The sequence below is a fragment of the Propithecus coquereli genome, unplaced genomic scaffold (genome assembly GCF_000956105.1).
Source record: "Propithecus coquereli isolate 6110/MARCELLA unplaced genomic scaffold, Pcoq_1.0 Scaffold9, whole genome shotgun sequence".
Lineage (NCBI taxonomy): Eukaryota > Metazoa > Chordata > Mammalia > Primates > Indriidae > Propithecus > Propithecus coquereli.
Genome location: NW_012155284.1, coordinates 2612531 through 2634205, shown reverse-complemented (window position 1 = coordinate 2634205; position 21675 = coordinate 2612531). Strand labels below are relative to the sequence as shown.

Here is a 21675-nt window from a genome sequence, read left to right as displayed (position 1 = left end):
CACTAGTCATTCACCATAGACAGTTTGAGGAACATTGCTGTAGAGTGTTCCACCTTCTGGATTAGCTTAGTTGATTGCTTTCTTTTTATGTCATTTAACTTTTCCCTTATGTTTGAATTTCCTGTAAACATGAAGTTAGTTCTAAAAGTTTGATTAGATTCAGGTTCAGTTTTTTTTTTTAGGCAGGAGTATTTTTTAGTTGATGCTGTTCTTCCACATTAAATGATGGTGAAATCGATCACTGGATTCAGATGTGTTGACCTGATTCCACCGTTATGAAGCTCCTGTCAACGTTTTCCTCTAACATTTTTAATATCCAGTTATAGCCATTGTCTAATCCATTTATTGCATTAGGGATTATGAAGAGATGGTTTTTAAAAATTTTATTATCCCTCTGCATTTATTAACTTGAATTCTTATCTAAAGAACTTTCCCTCAGCAACTATTTAATATTTTATTATTCTAAAGTATATTTTCTAAACACAGGACAGGATAAATTCTTGGCTCTTTTCCCTTAATTGATCAATTTTCATAGTAATTGGTTAGTGCTCTAGCAACCCTCCAATGAGTGGTATATTTTGTTTTTAGTGTCATTATGATCTCTTGGTTTTTTAAAATCTATTTTATTTCTGTTCAGTCCTTTTCAGTTTTCATTCATTTGATGCTCCATTGTCCCTTTAAGCCAGTGAGAATCCTTTCAATTTGGCATGCGTCCTTTTGGTATTATCCTCTTAGTTATTGATAGATTCCTGCAAGGTTTCTCAGGCTTATTTAGTGGAGATTCTGCCCTAGACCAGAGGTTCATCTACTTTATTCATCTTTTCATAAAACTAACTTTTAATTTTCTTGTACTTCTCTCTTATGTGCTTGTTTTTTTTATTTGTTTAGTTTCTGCTCTTAGCTTATTAGTTTTCAATTTTGTTTCTTTTGTAGTATAAGCATCTAAGGCTCTAAGTATCCCTTAAAGTACCACTTTTGCTGAATCCTACAAGTTTTTATATGCAGTATTTTTTATTTTTATTTATTTATTTTTAATGTGAAGGGGGGTGAGGAGGGGCGTTCAGTCCCCCCCCCCTTTTTTTTTCGAGACAGAGTCTCACTCTAATGCCCCATGTAGAGTGCAGAGGCATCATGATAGCTCACTGCAATGTCCCTGGGCTCAAGCAATCCTCCTGCCTCAGCCTCTAGAGTAGCTAGGACTACAGGTGTGCACCACAATTTTTCTGTGTTTAGTAGAGACCAGCTCTCACTCTCACTCAGACTGGTCTCAAACTCCTGAGCTCAAGCAATCCTCCCACCTTGGCCTCCCAGAGTACAAGGATTATAGGCATGAGCCACTGTACCTGGCCTATCTGCAGTATTTTATATATATGTAGAATAATTTATTAATATATTATTTGGTATTTTGTATTTATAAGTAGTTTTAGCTTTCCATTATGAATTCTTTGACCCATGAGTTATTTAGTGTTTTAAAGTTTGTAATAGTTTATATTAATATATGCAAATGTTATGTTGTTAGAATTGGTTTTCATGTCATTTTTACATATAAGAGGCAGTTTCCCAAACCAAACTGTAGATTCCTTAAAGAAGGATTCTTAAATTTTATTTTTGTACCTATTCCTTGACCATGTTTCCTGGTATGAAATAAATGGCATAATATTTGTGTTATAGAATTAAATGAAATATCATACTTTTTATTTTCTAGGCATACAAGAATTAAATTCTGAATAAGTCTACAGGTAGGATGGATAGTTATTTTAAAGCAGCTGTCAGTGACTTGGACAAACTCCTTGATGATTTTGAACAGAACCCAGGTTTGTTGGTTTTTCATTTTTACCATTAATGGAATTTTAAAATGTCTGTAATTCACTTATTTCAAGTATAGAGTAATATTAGCAAAATTTGATTTCAATTTTGGTCATATTATTATCTTCTATAAAAAGTTCATTTATTTAATAATAACATTAATTTATTCTTATATTGAATGGGACCAATAGCCAGAGATAGAAGAAAACTAGAAGGTTTTTTCTAGATACAAATTAGCTGTAAGAAAGGCCTTTGAAACCAGTATATGAGCAAGCTAAAAGCAACTAGAAAGCTCTACATAAATTAGTATTTCATTACTGTGAGAGATGGTATTTTCTTCAGAATGAAGACTAGGAAACTGGAGGGCAGAACAAAGAAGCTCGATTGTTTTTCAGCTCTTCCTTAGTCTAGTTTTTATCGCGCAGCTGAGTTATTTCGAGCGGAATGTCTATCACTTTTGACATCTACATTCAAAAGTGAAAAACAAAAGTATTTTAAAGCCAAATAAAAATAGTTTTGGAGGTTATTTCCATCTTGCAAAAGAGTAATCTATCTATGGTCTTTAAAAAAATTTTATTTAGTTTATAAGTCTTAGGAAATGTGATATCTTTATAATAACTTTTTTTTGACTTGAGTCTCCTGAATAATGGTGTGTCTCTGTTTTTAATTAGATGAACAAGATTATCTCCAAGATGCAAAAAATGCATATGATTCTAACTGCTGCTCAGTTTCTTCAGAGTTGGCTTTCTCACCACTATCTTCACTGCTACCAAAGGACCAACAATGCATTAATAGCTGTGCCTCATCAGATACATTCTATGAAACAAATGAGAGTTCCCTAAATGATAAAACACTTGGGGGACTAACTTCTATACAAAATGAAAAAAATGTAACAGGACTTGATCTCCTTTCTTCTGTGGATGGTGGTACTTCAGATGAAATCCAGCCTTTGTATATGGGACGATGTAGTAAACCTGTCTGTGATCTCATAAGTGACATGGGTAACTTAGTTCATGCAACTAATAGTGAAGAAGATATTAAAAAATTATTGCCAGATGATTTTAAGTCAGATTCTTTGATTGGATTGGATTTATCTTCAGTGTCGGATACTCTTTGTGTTTCTTCAGCAGACCATGGTAATGATATTGTCAGAGAACAACAGAATGATGTCAGCTCTGAATTACAAAACAGAGAAGTCAGTGGAACCAAAGAATTAGGTATAAAAGTAGATACAGCAATTTCAGATTCTTGTAATTACAGTGAAACAGAAAATTTAAAGGATAAAAAGATCTCTAATAAGTTAGAACCAATTGTTGATTTTAATATGTCATCTGCTTTGACTCAACAAAATTCCAAAATGTTTGATGCCAAAAACAATCTACAACACAAGAGCCAACCATTTGAATTATTAAAAGATGATGGCTGTTTGGTAAAAGAGGAGGCCAATATGGCAGTTGTAACTGCTACAGAATGTTTAAAAGAAGGAGGCGACTCAAGTGCTTTGTCTTGCAGTCTTCCAAAAAATGAAGGTTTATGCTTAAATGATTTAAATTCAAAACATGAAAATTTCAAATTACCTGACTTTTCCTTTCAGGAGGATAAGGCTGCTGCATTTATAAAACAATCTGCAAAAGAAGACTCGAGAAATTTAGACCTTAAAGATAATAATGACATAATTCAAAGTTCCTCTTCAACTTCACATGTTTCAAGCGAAGATGGACAGACCTCGTTATCCTGTCTTCCAGTATCTGGGTCTTTGTGTGAATCATTAAATGAAAGTAAAGTGCATGGTGATTGTTTACCTCAGAATGAACATAAAGATAATGTAAAAGATGCAGTGACCATGCATGAAGAAATACAGAAGAGTATTATTCTAGCTGGGGAACCATTCAAGGAGACTGATTTTTTGAAACAGGAAAAATGTAAAAACATATTTCTTCAGCCATTAACTGAAAAGATGGAAGATAGAAAGGTAAATCCTGACCAGGCAGTAATCAGTGTTGATTCTTTGGATTACCCTGATAATACCAGTTCTTCTACAGTTACAGAATCTAAAGTGGAGCTTTCTGACACTAATGTTCAAGAGTCTTCTGGTTGTTGTGAAGGTTTCGCTTTTTCAAGCAATGATATAGATGGGCAAGACTTAGGTTACTTTAATATTGATGAAGGCACGAAAAGTGGCACACTAATTAGTGATGCTGAACTTGATGCCTTTCTGACAGAACAATATCTTCACACCACTAACATAAAGTCTTTTGAAGAAAATGTAAATGACTCAAAATTGCCAGTGAATCAAGCAGATATAAAAGGCTTAGATGATGGAAACATCAATAATATATATTTCAATGCGGAAGTAGGAGCTACTGGGGAAAGTCATGGTATTGCTATGATTTGTGAAACAGTTGATAAACAAAATACAATAGAAAATGGTGGCCTTTCTTCAGGGGACAAAGACACAATTCTAATTGAACAAGAGTTACCTACCAGTAAGTCTGAGATTACAAATGAATTATCAGTCTCTGATACTAACAGTCAATCTACTCATGTTGGAGGGGCCAGACCAAAGCAATTGTTTAGCCTTCCATCAAGAACAAGGAGTTCAAAGGACCTGAATAAGATGGATGTCCCAAATATGCCAGAAAGTGAATCCAGCATAGCAAATACCATTGTTTCAACTACTTGTAATATAGATTCTACAACTGATCCTCAGGTTAGCTTTGACTCTAATTACATTGATATAGAAAGTAATTTTGAAGGTGGATCCAGTTTCGTAACCGCAAATGAAGATTCTCTACCTGAAAACACTTGCAAAGAAGGCTTGGTTTTGGGCCAGAAACAACCTACTTGGGTTCCTGATTCAGAAGCTCCAAACTGTATGAACTGCCAAGCCAAATTTACTTTTACAAAACGGCGACACCACTGCCGAGCATGTGGGAAAGTAAGTTATAAAGATCTTTAAGTTTTTTATTCTTTTGAGATATTCTAAACAAAATCTAATATGACAGAAAAGGCTGATTAACAGATGATTACAAGATTGAGTTAGTTTTTTGTTTTGTTTTTTTTTATTTCAGCATATTATGGGGATACAGATGTTTAGGTTACGTATGTTGCCCTTGCCCCCCCTACCCCCTAAGATTGAGTTAGTTTGAAATCAGCGCTTCTCACTACCAATCATAAAAATATATAAAGCACTGTCATTTTACAGATTTCTTGATGGTTAAATAAAAGTTACATTGTCATGGATATTGCATACTGGGAAATGAGAAACAATTATTTAATACTTATTTTTGTAAAATTTAAGACTGTGTATTCTTATCTCTCTAATATTGACATATCACACATTCTAAATTCAGTTGCATCTCCCTTTGTCCTTGAATACTTAATTCCAAGACCACTGTGCAGCTAGTGTTGTGATGTATGTCCAGGGAAACACTGAAAAGCTGACCTCATTTGCGTTCAAATTTGGTATTTTATTTTGCGTTCTTATAACAGTCAAGATAAAAAGAATGTCTATTGCTTGATACTAAAAAAAAAAAAGAAAAAAAGATTGTCTATAAACTCTAAGGGTTACCTATAGAAATACTATTATTTAGAATTTTTCAGTAATATGTTGGTTTCAGATCAATTCTAATTTAGGAAAATAATATTCTGCTTTAGAAACTTTAAATAAAGAACTACAGAAAGCTTTCTAAATTGTAAATTTATTCCATTAAAGAAAGTTTTTGTTCCCTTTCCAATTAACAGAATTGATTTAAAGAAATTCTCCTTATCAGAGATTTGATTTTAAATTGCAGAAACCTCATTTAAGTAAAAAAAATCATTTATGAACTCTACCGATGATTATGGTGATTAGGAAAATGACTTATGTAATAAGAAAAGCAAGTTTTGGTTAATTATGTTTAGGACCTCCCCTCTCCATTCTTCTAGTGGGTATAAGTGTACTTGAAACAAAAACAAATTTGATATTTTATTCTTTATAGGTATTTTGTGGTGTCTGTTGTAATAAGAAGTGTAAACTACAATATCTAGAAAAGGAAGCAAGAGTATGTGTAGTCTGCTATGAGACTATTAGTAAAGGTGGGTATTGACCTGACATATTTTCTTCCAGTAATTGAATATATCTTAAAAACAATTGGATTGTGACAAAGATAAACTTCTTTATTTTCTTAAGGCAAGGACCTAGTGTTGACTTATCTGGCTTAGGTGGGACATCCCAAGGCTTGGTTTCTCTTCTTTTTGTTCCACTCTCACAATTAATACTACCAGTCTGGAAAGGAAGCATTCAATTTCTGGAGTGGCAGTTCATTAACTTTTAACAGGTACCAAGTCCCTAAATGCTGCATTTCATCTGCCTATTTGTTTTCGTCGTCATCATTGTCATCTTCTTCATCTTAAACGTTTATAAATTATCTACCAATAAATAGTTCTCAATATTATCTATTAATAGCATAAGGCAAGGTAGTAATTCTTATCCTTTAGAGAATAACAACATAAAATGAGAATAAAAGATAAGGTAGTAATATTTATGATTTTATAAATTCATAGACTGCCATGCTGTTTGCACATTTTTGTCTCATATATTTTTTTCCCTTCTCAACTTCAGAATTTTGTGTGTGTGTACTTCCCATTGTTTCTCTGGCTCTCTAGCTAGCTACAGTTATTAGCAATAGTCTTGGTGGTCATCTTTGGGTTCTCACAAGTTGTGTGTGTATGTGTGTGTGTGTGTGTGTGTTATGTTGTGTTTTTCCCCCCAAATCCATGCTTGTTCTTTTGAGTACTTATTGGCATTTTCAAAGATTTATTGACAGTTTAATTCCCAGCAAATATTATTTGGGCCTTTTTTGACCAGACCTGTGCACTAGCTCAGGCACTGCTTCCTATTAGACAGGAGAATAAATACCTGATAATAATTTGTTTTTCTCTTTTGAATGAAGATAAATTTTTTCAGCAATTCTCCAAAAAGCTCTGATGTGAGTCTGTTAGCCTGAGGTAAGCTGCTTTTACTCCACGCTGTTGACCTCTGCTCTGGAAGATAATAGAGTATAAATCTTTTTATATTTCCACGTTGTTTATGAAGAGGTTAGTTTAAGTGCTTATGGTTGTTTTGTTTTTTTTTAAGTTATTTCAGTAGCCTAGATAACTCCTCGTGCTGTTAGCCAAGGCAATCTGCTAGAATTCAGAAATTTTAGAGCAAACTCCCACATAATTATCTCCCTCACTTTAAAAAAAATGAAACAGACATGATTCGAGACATTATTTAAGTTGACAGTTCATATATTTGGGTGAGCATTCAGACATATTTTGATTATAAGGGTTCAGGAGGGGAGAAGATATAGCCATTAAAGGGGCTCAGTAGGATACTGAGATCAAGCTTTGGTTTGTCAAAGAAGATATTGTGGAATGAGTTTATCTGTTTTAATTTATTTTGTTTTGATATCTCATAGCACATAGTTTCATTTTTGATGCTATTTATCATGAATTTGTACACCACAAGAAAGCATAAATAAAAGTTATTTTAACATCAACTTTAGGGTTGAAAATGATAGAAGTGATCATTTAAAATAATGTTATCAAATAAGAGGAGAAAGATGGTTCAAGGTTTGTGAGACACAATCCATGAAGGAACGGAAGTAAAAGATAGTTTGACTAGAGATTGTGGATAAAAATTTGTGCTGAGATTATATAAGTTTCAAGGAAACATGCATGTGAATGCCAATAGGTAGATTTGGGGCAGGTTGGAAACTATTTTGAAGCCCAGAGTAAGATGTTTGGATTCCACTTGGTTAGTGAAAGTCATTTTATAATAGTGCCATCATTCAGTGGCACTTGAGGAAGATCATTTTAGCAGTAGCAACAGATCAGTTTGGAGAAATGCTGAAGGGAGAGCTACCAGTGTTGTTCCTTGTTTTTTGGATGAAAAATCATTTCAGCAATATTCAGACACTATTCTGTGTCGGAGCTCAAGCTGAGAACAAAATAGATGCCCTATTCTCATGGAACTTATGAATGGATAGTAAGCAAAGAGAATATCAGATGGTGATAATACCCTAAATGAAAATTTAAAAGCATAAAGGAGATAGTAACAGATTAGTGGTAAGAGGTAGTAATTTTTATAAGGTGGTCAGAGTAAGGCTTTATGATAATTTGACATGTGAGCAGGGACTTGAAGGAAGTATGAGAATAAAGCTATGTGAGTACCTAAGGTAAGAACATTCTAGGCCAAGGGAATAATAGGAGCAAAGACCCTAAACTAGGAGACTGCTTGCTTAAGTTGGTGAAGAATAAGGAGGCCTGGGTGGCTGGATCATAGAGAGCGAGTGGGATTGTAGTGAGAGATGAGGTCAAAAAGGTAACTGGGGAAGTGAAGGAGGTAGGGATGCAGATTATGTAGGGTTTTGTGAGCCATTGTAACAACTTAAATTTTCACTCCAGTTAGGAAGCTATTAAAGGATTTTAAACAGAGGAATGATGAGATATGATTGATGTCTGAAAGAATCACTCTGAACTATGTCAGGAGTAGACTCTAAGGGTACAAGGGCAAAAACAGAGTCATATAAAATAAGGATTATTTTCTATAATAGACATACACATACACCAAATATAATATTGAAATAACTCATTGGTAGTGTATCCAAGTGGAGTGCTGCCAAATAAAGTAAGGAGCCTGTGCTAACTACTCAGACAGTATCTTTGACAAGTGCCACTTCTTTTTCTTGTTTAGCCATTTATTTCTTTCTCCTTATAACTTGAAAAATAGGGTATTTATTGTAATTTACTTTGAAGTTCAAAAACATCTGAGATTTTAATACTATTGTTTTCCCCTTTATAGCTCAGGCATTTGAAAGGATGATGAGTCCAACTGGTTCTAATCTTAAGTCTAATCATTCTGATGAGTGTGCCACTGTCCAGCCTCCTCAGGAGACCCACACATCCAGTATACCTTCACCTACAACTTTGCCAGTCTCAGCACTTAAACAACCAAATGCTGAAGGTAACTAGAAGAAAATGCTGTGTTGTAGACTAAAGATAAATTATTGAAATAGGAGTTCTCTAGTGTAACCAGGATCTAGTCAGGAAAGAGAAACCAGACTGGATGTCAGGAGGGATTTAATACAGAAAATTGGTACACATGTATGTCGGAAGGCTGAAAGAGCAAAAAGGGCATGCTCAGGTGCCTCGGAGATTACTAACTGCATGGAGCAACCACCACAGCTGGGGTTGGGGGAACAAAAGAAGAGAGGCAATATTACTAGGGCTCGGTGTAGGGCCACCGGGAGGTGCTTGGTTCTCAGACATGGGAGTCAAATGTTGGAGCACCGCATGGCTATGGGGAAGCACAAAGTGGCAAATGCTAGAACCGTCAAGGGGCCTCAGAGTTGGTACTCAGATGACTGGAGGAGAGTTCAGGTTTGATGTTAGGATTACTGAAAATCATGGGACAAGCAGTTATATCTGGTGGTGCTGCTGGCTGCAAGGATCCTGGCAGGAACTAGAAACTTCTGTTATCTTCCCACCTTCTGGTCTTCCACCAATGCCTACCATTGGCAGAACCTGAACAAAGCCAGCTAGCAAGGGAATCTGGGAATTGCATTTTCCAGACTTCCAACCTGGCATCAAAGAGCACAATGTAGAGGGTGAACTTGGATTTGAGAGAGAATAAATAACTGACCTATCTCCTTTTCCTTAAAAATCTATTTTAATTGTATTTTTAACCACAATAATAAAATGTTTTTAAAATCTATTTTTAAATCTTTGAGTTATCTGTTCTTTTTTACAATCTGTTATCATTTAGGATCTTGTAAAGCTCATGTACATTTTTTAAACATAAACTATTAAGTCTGTAACATACAAGAAAATAACTGTAAATGTCAGTTAAAAGCAAATTTGGATCCTTCTGACAATTATTTTGGATTTCAGTTTATCATTTAGGAACTATTTTCCATTTATGATAATGAAAATAAGGAGAGTCAGCATATATGGCTGTATATTGTAGCTCTAAAGATGAATAAATTTATGTTTAAAAATATGTATTTTTATATTGACAACCTAAATGATTAAATTACAAAGTATTGCAAATACAGGAAAGATATTTCATATGTCTACCTATATTGCAAAGCTATATATGTAATTCCAATTTTTTCAGTGTTATCTCTATTATGTTTTTGAAAATAGACATCAAAGCTTTGATTTTTTTTTTTTACATTGTTCTAAAATCATCTGGCAGAGATTTTCATAACCTTCCTCTGTGGAAGCTTTATAAGAAAAAGAGAAAAATATTTATGCTGGTATCTAATTATTTCCTCCAAATTTGAAAGGAAATATCAATAAAGCTCAGTATTCGTATTACCAGAACAAAAAATGTTCTGGTAAGCTTCTCTTGTTCAGTAAAAGTAAGAAATGACCTCTGATGATGTACAAGTGATTCTGTTTCCTTTTTTTAGGTTTTTTATTTCTCTTTCCATTCTTTTCTTTTTGCTTATCTGCTATGCTCTGATCTACTCTGCTTTTTGCCCCTGTGTCTGAATCCCTAAATTTTATTCAGTCTCCACACTCAAAAACTTAGCCTCAATAATGTAGGCCTTAAGTTTTCCCCCAGTGTCTAAGGTGTAATCTCTCAGGTCTACTCCTTTAAAGAGTATGTGATTCCCAGGGTCACGTCTCGTCTAAAATGCTCCCTTTGTATGAATTAGATAGAAACAGACTCCACTCAAAGTAGATGAATCACAAAAAAACCATTTCTCTACGCCTTTGCAGCCCTGGGAATTCAAGGCTTGCCAATGGATAGCAAAAAGCTTTGAACAGATTTCCTGCCCTATTTGGTATTAATTCATTGTAGTATTGCGAAATTAAAATGCTTTACTTTTTCAACTGATTCTAGGACCGGCCTCCAAAGAACAAAAGAGAGTATGGTTTGCAGATGGTATATTGCCCAATGGTGAAGTTGCAGATACAACAAAATTATCATCTGGAAGTAAAAGGTGTTCTGAAGACTTTAGTCCTCTCTTACCTGATATGCCTATGGTAAGAAATCTAAAAAATAACTAATTAATAAAATTTTGTTTTGTAGGTAATTCCTTATGTGATTGTTAGAGTACTTATCTTTTTAATGCTTTGAGCTTCCTAAAATAAGAAATGTATTGATGTAGTGAATACATTTTAGATTTTACCCTTAATGTCTGTTTAAGGGAATGGTTCTCAAACTTCAGGTCTTGGACCCCTTTTTACTCTTAAAATGGTTATTGAGAACCCCAGAGATCTGTAGGTTATATCGGGTTAAAATTGAGAAATTTAAAAAATATTTATTAATTAGAAAATAATAAACACTTTACAATAACAAATATTTTTGTGAAAAATAATTTTTTCAAAACATAAAGGAGTTTAGTGAGAATCATGGCATCGTTTTATGTTTTTGCAAATGCATTTAATGTCTGACTTAATAGAAGACAGATTCTCACATCTGCTTCTACATTCAGTATATTGTAATATGTTATTTTCATTGAATTATATGAAACAAGTCTCTGGACCACGTTTTGAAAAGCACTGGTGTAGGAAAATGTAACTGAGATTTAGTAATTTAATTTAGACTAATATTTATTTAACTTTTTTTTTTTCTTTTTCTTTTCTGTTTATTTTGAGCATCTGGGTGCAGATGGTGGAGGCCAAAAAAGGCGTCCACCTATTTAACGATTTTTAAACATTCAGGAAAGTATCTGATAATGATATTTATGTTTGTATTTACACAAACATTCTAGGTGTTAAATAGAAGGTACATAATATGGAATCCCAGACCACTATGAACTCTCATTATAAAGTAGCAAAATACTCCTAGAAGCAAGAATTATTACATGAATTAGGAATGTTTTATTCATTAAACAGATATTAAGCATCTACTCTGTACCAGTCACCTGGCTAATCATAGGTACATACATTAGACAAGATGGATACTTACCAGCTCTGGTGGAGTTCCCATACTGTATAAACGTATGCCGTTTGTCACTAAGAGTTCATGAACTAGATTTGACAAATAGCCATTAATTATCAAGAGTGTGTTTCTTAGTTAGCACCTACTGTCAATCAATATTTTAACAAAATGAAAGTTCTAAACAGGCTAATAAATATTACTTGAGTTCATAAATGGTTCTCATTTAATATTGATTTTGGCCAGTCTAAAAAGAAGGGGGCTTTATTGAAGCTGACTTGATGAGCAGTTTATTCCAGGTGGTTACTATTATGGAATATATCTAATATTCTGCTTCTAGGAAGCAGAATGACTTCTCTCCCCTTCTTTCCCCCTTTTCCCTCCTCCCTACCCACCCAAGGCTATTTTGGCTCTCATAAGAAGGGCAGAGACTTGAGTTGAACTAAGCTTGCTCACTGTGGTGTGGTATAGGATCCTGAAGTTCTTTTTGCCTCATTTTTTCAGTCTGTGATATTAAAGTCATTAATACCTACCTGAGAATGCAGTAAAGCTAAAGCCTTATGCTCCTGAATTTAAAGCACGATGGTAATGGTACGGTTTCTTGGGAAATTTGACTTCAGAAAAATTTCTGAACCAATTTTGGTTTTTAGTTATTTTATTTATTAAAAAGATATGTTTGGCTATAATGATCAACATTTCACAATTGAACAGAGAATATGAACTGATCTTTTTTTATTCTGTATTTTACAGACAGTAAACACAGTGGATCATTCCCATCCTACTACACTGGAAAAGCCAAACAATGAGATAGAAGATATTACAAGAAATGAGATAATTCAGAGTCCTATTTCTCAGATTCCATCAGTGGAAAAACTGCCTGTGAACACAGGAAATGAGGGGTTACCTACTTCTGGTTCTTGTACATTAGTTGATGATGTTTTTGTAGAAACTGAGGAACCATCTAGTCCTACTGGTGTCTTAGTTAACAGCAATTTACCTGTTGCTGATATTTCAGATTATAGGTTACTGTGTGGTATTGACAAGTATGTTTGCAATAAGATTAGTCTTCTACCTAATGATGAGGACAGTTTGCCCCCACTTCTGGTTGCATCTGCGGAAAAGGGATCAGGTATAGCAGTTATTTAAATTTACAGAGAATTTTTTAAAAAGAATGTACTAATGGATTTTGTCTGTGATACATGAAATGCATTTTTTTAAAACTTAGTTTGGTTGTAATATGTACTAGGGCTGGTAACTTTAGTTTACAAAAAGTCTTATTTAAAAACAAATTCTAAAACGATTGGAACTTTTATGATTCATTTATTTCATCTGTGTCCCTGATTTAGAATATGGCAGTCTGATACAATAGGGAAACTCATAGACTTTTAGCCCCAAGAAATGTTTCCACTGTATTAGAGTTTTGACTCTATATCATTTTTTTTTCCAGGAACATGGTACCTGAAGAAAAGAGTATTAGATTGGATGGCAAAGCTAGAAATTTTAGTTCCTTATCCGCTATTTATTACATATATGACTTGCAGCATGTTATTTAATCTCCTTGGGCCTTAGTTTTCTTTGAAAAGAAGAGAACCTAGATCATCTCTGAGGTCCTTTTCAAGCTGGAGATTGATGCTATGGCTAGCTCCCACTTCAGAGTGGTTCCTCAGGATAGATACTTATCACCCCAGGCATTATGTTGCATCCCGAAACATGAAATGGTGATTCTCTGCATGATAATATAGGGGAGTAAAGCTTAGGATCTCTGTTCTATGAGTAAGAGCCATTTTATAAACCTAGCTATAGTAGCAAAAATACATTAAGCCCTGTTCGTTACATGCGTGCATGTTTTTCTATTGATTTTCAAGATCTTTTTTTGCTTCCTATCACTGATATAGGCATATGGTAGCAAGCAGCATAAATAACTAGACTATTTTCACAGACTTGGAAATTTCAGAAATTATAATTGGAGTACCTGGCAAACTGGAATTCACTTTACAAAAGTATTTGTTTTAAAACTTTGAAGGTTTAAACCTTCAAAAATAGAGAAAAAAACCTTTGAAAGTGATAAAATTGTATAAATATGCTGTTTAATCAATATATATACTACATGTAATATATATTGGGATTTATGTATGTTATAGTATTAATTTTTACATGGAGAGAAAAGTAAAAATAAGCTTTTAACGGTTATTCAGGGTATTGATTGATTTTAGGAAACACGTTTGCTTTTGTTTTTAAATTCCATCAGGCCATTGTGGATTTATATTTTTTCATTGTAAGCATATTTAACAGGATATTTATTCTGACTAATATATTACTTTCATCATTTAGTGCCTGTAGTAGAAGAACACCCGTCTCATAAGCAGATCATTTTGCTTCTTGAAGGCGAAGGGTTTCATCCTGTTACATTTGTCCTAAATGCTAATCTGCTCGTGAATGTCAAATTAGTATTTTGTAAGTAATGATTTATCTTTCTTTGCTTAATTGGTAAGCAGAATTTCTGAAGCAATTATATCTTCAGGTTAGATTTTGACTGACAATGGTAAAAAATAAGCAGCATTGGATATTGGTTTTTCAGCCAGATATGACTATAAATAAATTTTGCAGATTTATATTCAGTAAGACTTGAAATATGAGTTTACAGATTTTTATTGGCATCCCTCATTAATCTTAGGTTAAGGTCATGGGCTTATAGCTGAGCTATATTTTGATGCTCATGATAAAATTGATTATATCTGCTTTAAGCTTTTTGATAAATTGAAATTTGGCAATTGAAATAAGCAGGAATCCTGATTTAGTAGCAATAAAGACAGTTTTAAAATAAGTGACATGTGACCTAATTAAAAGTAAAGAAGTAAATAATCCTTAATAATTAATAATCCTCACTACTCAAAAGTGCATTTATCAGCTTTTCATTCTCTTTGGAACTAACCTAATTCTGGCCCACTACATTTCAGCATTTAATGCACCTTTTATTTTAATGTTATTTATTGATTAATTCCATAAGATAATCCTTTTTCTTTTTTTATATGAATCTTATACAATTCATTTTAAAGTTTTTATGAGGAGAATTTGGGAAAATAAGGAATTTGAAAAGTTTTGCTTCATGCAAAAACAATTATTTTTAGTTGTTTTGGTTAATAGAAGTTGGCATTTATAGTTGTATGCTTTTATCACTTAAGATTCCTCAGACAAATGTTGGTACTTCTCTACCAATGGATTACATGGCTTGGGACAGGCAGAAATTGTTATTCTATTGTTACGTTTGCCAAATGAAGATACTATTCCTAAGGACATCTTCAGACTATTTATCACCATATATAAGGATGCTCTAAAAGGTAAAGCATTTTATTTTGAACTGTTCAAACTAGGAGATGGATAAATGAGTTAAAGGCATTTATGCTTTTGGTTATGCAGACTATACAAAAGATTTATTTTGTGAAGAGATTGCTGATTTCTTAAAATAGCTTAATCATTTTCGGTCTTCTTAAATCTAACATTTTAGGTGATTAGTGTCTATACACAGATTTTTTAAAGTTAAAAAATGGAAATATATTTGCCTCCTTGATTTTTTTAATGGGTCTATATAATTTTCTTACATCTGAAAATCTCTAGGAGTAACTGAATTTCGTGCACAGAAGATATTCATAGATGCTCCTTTAAGAGTGGAAATTTAAAAAAAAGTAGAAATAAGAAAAAATAATTCTACATTGCCTTAAGAAAGTTTATATTGAAATATGCAAACTCAGAACGTTTCTTCAAAACAGCAGCAAAATAACTTAACATCTTCTTATCAATGATTTTATTTCCAGGAAAATACATAGGAAACTTGGACAATATTACCTTTACTGAGAGTTTTCTCAATAGCAAGGATCATGGAGGATTCCTGTTTATTACACCTACTTTTCAGAAACTTGATGATCTCCCATTACCAAATAATCCTTTTCTTTGTGGAATTCTTATCCAGAAGCTGGAGATTCCGTGGGCAAAAGTTTTTCCTATGCGTTTAATGTTGAGATTGGGTGCAGAATATAAAGGTAAGTTTTAGAATATAGTAAGTTAATATAAAGGTACATATATACTGAATATAAAGGGAAGTTTTAGAAGAGTAAGTTAAATTACGTATTTTCAAATATATTGAATATAAATAAGAATTTCAGGGAAATCATTAAAATCAGGTTTTTTTTTTTAAGACAGAGTCTCACTCTGTTGCCCAGGTGAGAGTGCCGTGGCATCAGCCTAGCTCACAGCAACCTCAAACTCTGGGCTCAAGCAATCCTTCTGCCTTAGCCTCCCTTGTAGCTGGGACTACAGGCATGCGCCACCATGCCCAGCTAATTTTTTCTATATATTTTTAGTTGTCCAGCTAATATCTTTCTATTTTTGGTAGAGACAGGGTCTCGTTCTTGCTCAGGCTGGTCTGGAACTCCTGACCTCGAGTGATCCTCCCACCTGCCTCCCAGAGTGCTAGGATTACGGGCGTGAGCCACCACGCCTAGCCAGGAAGTGTATTTTTATAATAGGTATTAGAGATGTTAGTTTGCTTATGACCTAAGCTGAGAACTGAAGGTTAAAAATGTGTCTGCTCTTTATCATCATAGAAATAGTCTTGCCTTCCATATTTTACCTTCCTTTTCTTTCAGAGTGCCTGCTACATTTCCAGCATGGTACCTCTTTCTTTTTGGTGTCCAGTATTTATAGTGCCCTAAAGAAAGAGAAAAATTATTAGGTAACAGACCCCACATTCCTTCCCTTTTTCTGCTCGGGTTTCTGTGACTCTGTGTTCCTTTTATCATGCTGAACCAAGAGCTATAAAAGTTTACTACTATTCATAAATTAACACAATTGGATATTAATTATAAATGCCTTAAAAGTCTTTAAATCTTTGTATATCTATCTCTTTAAATTATCAGAATTTTATAGGAGCCTAGCCCATTGTTGTAGTTTTCCACCACCCATAATTTTGTGGAAACAACATATATAATGAAAAGATTAAATGCTCTGTAATCAGGTGAACCTGGTTTCAAATCTGTTCCACCAGTTATTAACTTAGTTACTGTGATCAAATTTATTAATTTTTGTATCTCAGTGAGAAAATTTTTCATTTATGAAATAGATGTAGACACATTTACTCATTAGGTTGTTGTTGGATTTAAATGAGATTTATGTAAAGTTTTCTGTTCAGTGTAGCATCTGGGAGATACACAATAAGGGCTAATGCCATTTCTCACTTTCCCCTAAGAACTGATTGGGTGGTATTTATATATAATATTTGTTTGAAAAGTAAGAATTAAAGATAAATTCAAGAATTTTTTGGGTTTTTATTGATAGTAACCAGTTTTCCTTTCTTATGTATAGCATATCCTGCTCCTCTAACAAGTATCAGAGGCCGTAAACCTCTTTTTGGAGAAATAGGACACACTATTATGAACTTACTTGTTGTGAGTAATTGAACTATTTTATTAAAGTGCATTTATACTATTTAGTATAAGGTGTCTTTATACTTTATTTTCTTAATTTAATTTGGCATATTTAGTATCATGAAAAGTTCATTTATAGTAAATCCTAATTCATTTAACATAAATGGACAGTTTTTGATGAATCGCTCTTTTAAAACATAATATCTTCTCGTTTATGTATACATGATTCTCATTGGCTTTTGATTCATTCTGCTGTGGTTCTTACATATTTAGGTAATGTAAGACCTCTAAATAGACCTCTAGTGTTGTTGAAGCTTTAGTAAAAGTGTTAGTAAAGTCAGTCAGTCTTGTGATTTTGAGCAAGTTATAGCCTTAGTTTCCTCATTTATAATAGGAAGGGTTGGATTAGATGATATCTGAGGTTCCCTTCCACCTATAATTTTTATAATTTCCTGTTTATCTGTTACCATAGAAAAATATATCAGTGGATTCACTTTTATTTATCCATGTCTGGTTTGAAGATCTTTTCTATCTTGGAAGATCTGTAACTAGAAGTGGGAATACCCTCAAATGCTATAGAATTCTTCCCGAGAATGGTATTCTTTATTACTGTTGTGGAGGCGCTAGAAGGATTAGTTGTTCTTTTAAGTTGGTATTGGCTTTCTGGGTGGCATTTTGTTGGTTATGTATCAGAAACCTTAAAATGATGGATGCTCTTTAAAAAGGATTTAATGGATAGGTAAATGCTCATAGCCAGTAGTTTAAGGTTTATGGAAATATGATTATTTTATACAGGACCTTCGAAATTACCAGTATACCTTGCATAATATAGATCAGCTATTGATTCATATGGAAATGGGAAAAAGCTGCATAAAAATACCACGGAAAAAATACAGTGATGTAAGTACAATTGTTTTATTCAAATTTCAGTGACGGTTGTTGAACATTAGAGTTCCTTAGAATTGTGTCAAATTTTCTGTTTTGAATTAGGCTATCTAATGTATTATGATAATAAATATTGTTTTTGAAATTGTAGAATTTGTTTACTAATAGGTAATTTATTTCATCTTATTTTTTCATCTTTTTTCTTACTGTTTTATCTATCTATTGATTGAGGTGGTTTTATTTTGAAGCATTTGTTTCTATCACATTCACAGGAAATTGTCCAGACCAAAGCTTGATAATTATGAAGCTGATCAGGAATGTGGCTCTTAGAATAGGCATATAATGTTAAAAGTGTTTCTAAACAAGTGGTGTTGTTTTCCAGGTAATGAAAGTAATAAATTCTTCTAACGAGCATGTCATTAGCATTGGAGCTAGTTTTAGTACAGAAGCAGATTCTCATCTAGTCTGTATACAGAATGATGGAGTTTATCACACACAGGCCAACAGTGCCACTGGCCATCCTAGAAAAGGTGAGCATCATGGTTCCTACTGCTAATTTATAAAACAACTTCCATTAATACAATTCAAAAGGAAAAATATATATATTTACTTATTTGTTGGATTGACAGTGATAAAATAGTATGCTTTAAAATTTCAACTATACAAACAACAGATTGAAAAATTGTTTTTAATTTGTGTTTTTTTCTCTAGCTACATTAGGCTTAAAGACTTAGAAGACTGTGTTTTTGATATCTTTAGGTTTAGTGCATCCCATAGTGTGGGTGTCTTTCTTTGAGTAATTTCTCTCTGGAATGAGGTGTTTCTTTCACATTTGCTCCAACTCCTCTTAGTTGGGGGAGCACAGGGTGGATAAGGACAAAGTGATTTAGAAACTGTAAGTGTATGGGAATATAAAAATGATAAAGATGGTGGAGTGAGCAGCATCTGTGAGCAACATTACTCTCAGGTCTGGCTGAATGGCCTTAATGACTGTTGTGATTACCAAATCCTTGTAGTAGAGGGCCTAACAAATCGAAAGTTAAATGGAAGTAAGTGGCTGGGCACAATGGCTCACTCCTGTAATCCTAGCACTCTGGGAGGCTAAGGCAGGAGGATCGCTCGAGGTCAGGAGTTTGAGATCAGCCTGAGCAAGAGTGAGACCCCGTCTCTACTAAAAACAGAAAGAAATTAGCCAGACAACTAAAAGTATATAGCAAAAATTAGCTGGGCATGGTGGCACATACCTGTAGTCCCAGCTACTCAGGAGGCTGAGGCAGAAGGGTCACTTGAGACCAGGAGTTCGAAGTTGCTGTGAGCTAGGCTGATGCCACAGCACTCTAGTCCAGGCAACAGAGTGAGACTCTGTCTCAAAAAAAAAAAAAAAAAAGTAAGTATTCCATAAAATTAATACATTATTATAGGATAACATATTTAAAATAGTTCGACGTTCTATCTGCTAATAAAACTTTTTCCTCTGATTATAAAACTAATGTATTCACGTTTGTAGCAAAATTGGAAAATATGTTTTAAAAAGTAGTAAAAGAACAAAGTGCTAAGATATGGCCATTGTTGCATTATATTGTCTTTCCTTCTTATATTAATATGTATGTTAAATAGATGATTTTTTACTGGATTTTTTCCCCTTACTGTATGCTTTTTTACTTAATGTTATTGACTTTTTTGTCATTAAGATTTAACAATTTTTTAATATTTATTTATTGAATAGGTATATAATTATGTGAGAAAATTCTAAAGGTATAAATATTTATAGTGACAAATCTCCTTTCCTCCCTTGACCACCCAGCCATCCTCTTACTCTCCCTGCAGAAAACTAAGCCAATGTTATCAGTTCTTATATATGCTTTCAGAGATATTTTTGCTTCAATGTATATTCAAGCTAACATACACACATTACACACACATACATTATAATATCTTTCTTCCACTTTTTTAGATAAGTCATAACATTTTTTCTATTCTGTACCTTGCTTTTTTGTTATTGTTGTTAACACACCTTGGATATTATTCTATGTTAGTATATAAAGAGCTTTTGTTTTCTATATAACTTTCCATTTTATACGTGAACATTTAACTATTATTTATTAATGGACATAAGTTTTTACCAGTCCTCGGGTTTTTATAAAAATGCTACTGTGAATAACATTGTACATATGCAATTTTGTACACATTTGAACCTATCTATAGGATGAATTCCTAGAAGTAGAATTGATGTGTCAAAGAAAACATTTATTTATAATTTTAAGATAGTTGTCACATTAGGGTTCCATAAAGACTCTCCTGATATGCACTCACCAGTAGTGAATGTCTGATTTGCTATACCATCACTAACACAGGCACAAACATTTAAAATAGTATAATAGTCCATCAATTATTAGATACAAACATTAAATTATTTTTATACAGCATTTTATCTTAATTTTGTTTGGTTTTTGTTAGCTTTCTAATGTAAGTTGTATGGGTAGAACATTTACTGAGCACTTAAAATGTGCATGTTCCACATTCTGCATTTAACAAATATCATATAACATAAAAATGAGCAGGTTAAAACATAAATAACTGTTGTATTTTTTTATCAGTGACAGGTGCAAGTTTTGTAGTATTCAATGGAGCTCTAAAAACATCTTCAGGATTTCTTGCTAAGTCCAGCATTGTTGAAGGTATGAGTTTCATTTTTAAGGTTTTAATGTAGGGTTGTTTTTCCATTACCTTCTAAAAATATATTTGATACTTACAAAAGGATATGTATAAGCTATAAAGCACAGTACCATAAATTTGTGTGAAATCATCACCCAGCCTAAGATCTAGAGCATGACCAATATTTGGGTCTACTGATACCTTCTTCCTTCACTCCCCAAGAATTAGCTACTAGACTAAATACAGTGTTTATTATTCTCTCACTTAATTTTTTTTTGCTCTATACATACATATGCCTAAACAATATATTGTTTATTTATACTTATTTAGGAGACATATATTAATAAAAGTGATATCATTCTTCACATAGTCATATGGGACTTCCAGTTTTTACACATTAGTTTCTAAAATTTATGCATATTATTGCCTACAACTACAGCTTATTCATTTTCAGTGCTATTAAATATTTTATTTTGTGAATATGTTACAATATATTCACCTCTTGATCATGAACTTCTGTGTTTTTTTGTTTTTCACTGTTATCAAATGGTGGTGCTAGTAGCATTCTCATTTATGTATGTGGACACTGGACCCATGTCCAAGAGTTTCTATATCCAGGAGCAGAATTTCTGGGCCAATAGATTAGTAAATGTTCAACTTTACAAGATAGTGCTAAGTTTTTTCCAGAGTGGTTGTGCCAATTTACATTACCATGAGAATATGTAAGATTTCCCATTAGTCTGCATATTCTTCAGTGTGATAATATCAGACTACTTAATTTGTGTAAATCTGATAAGTATCTCTGAATATGGTCATAATTAGTATATTCCTAGTTACTAATAAGTAGAACATCTTATTACATATTTATTGGACGTATATGTTACCTCTTCAATGAAATGTCTATTCACATCTTTTGCGCATTTTTCTATGGGGTTGTGTTGTGTCTTTTTTTTTTTTTTTTTGAGACAGAGTCTTGCTCTGTTGCCCAGG

At 33.2% G+C, this 21675-nt stretch overlaps 1 protein-coding gene across 1 annotated transcript in view; it reads left to right on the top strand.

The window, feature by feature from the left end:
* Nucleotides 1-1744: 1744 nt before the first annotated feature.
* Nucleotides 1745-21675, top strand: part of ZFYVE16 (zinc finger, FYVE domain containing 16) — a 44189-nt gene continuing 24258 nt past the window's right edge. The window contains exons 1-13 of the mRNA XM_012664627.1: nucleotides 1745-1814; nucleotides 2478-4744; nucleotides 5787-5883; nucleotides 8636-8797; nucleotides 10685-10827; nucleotides 12476-12854; nucleotides 14057-14179; nucleotides 14908-15063; nucleotides 15538-15762; nucleotides 17084-17166; nucleotides 17941-18045; nucleotides 18413-18560; nucleotides 20628-20708. Coding sequence (XP_012520081.1) covers nucleotides 1745-1814; nucleotides 2478-4744; nucleotides 5787-5883; nucleotides 8636-8797; nucleotides 10685-10827; nucleotides 12476-12854; nucleotides 14057-14179; nucleotides 14908-15063; nucleotides 15538-15762; nucleotides 17084-17166; nucleotides 17941-18045; nucleotides 18413-18560; nucleotides 20628-20708 — 4039 coding nt within the window. The remainder of the gene's footprint in view (nucleotides 1815-2477; nucleotides 4745-5786; nucleotides 5884-8635; nucleotides 8798-10684; nucleotides 10828-12475; nucleotides 12855-14056; nucleotides 14180-14907; nucleotides 15064-15537; nucleotides 15763-17083; nucleotides 17167-17940; nucleotides 18046-18412; nucleotides 18561-20627; nucleotides 20709-21675) is intronic.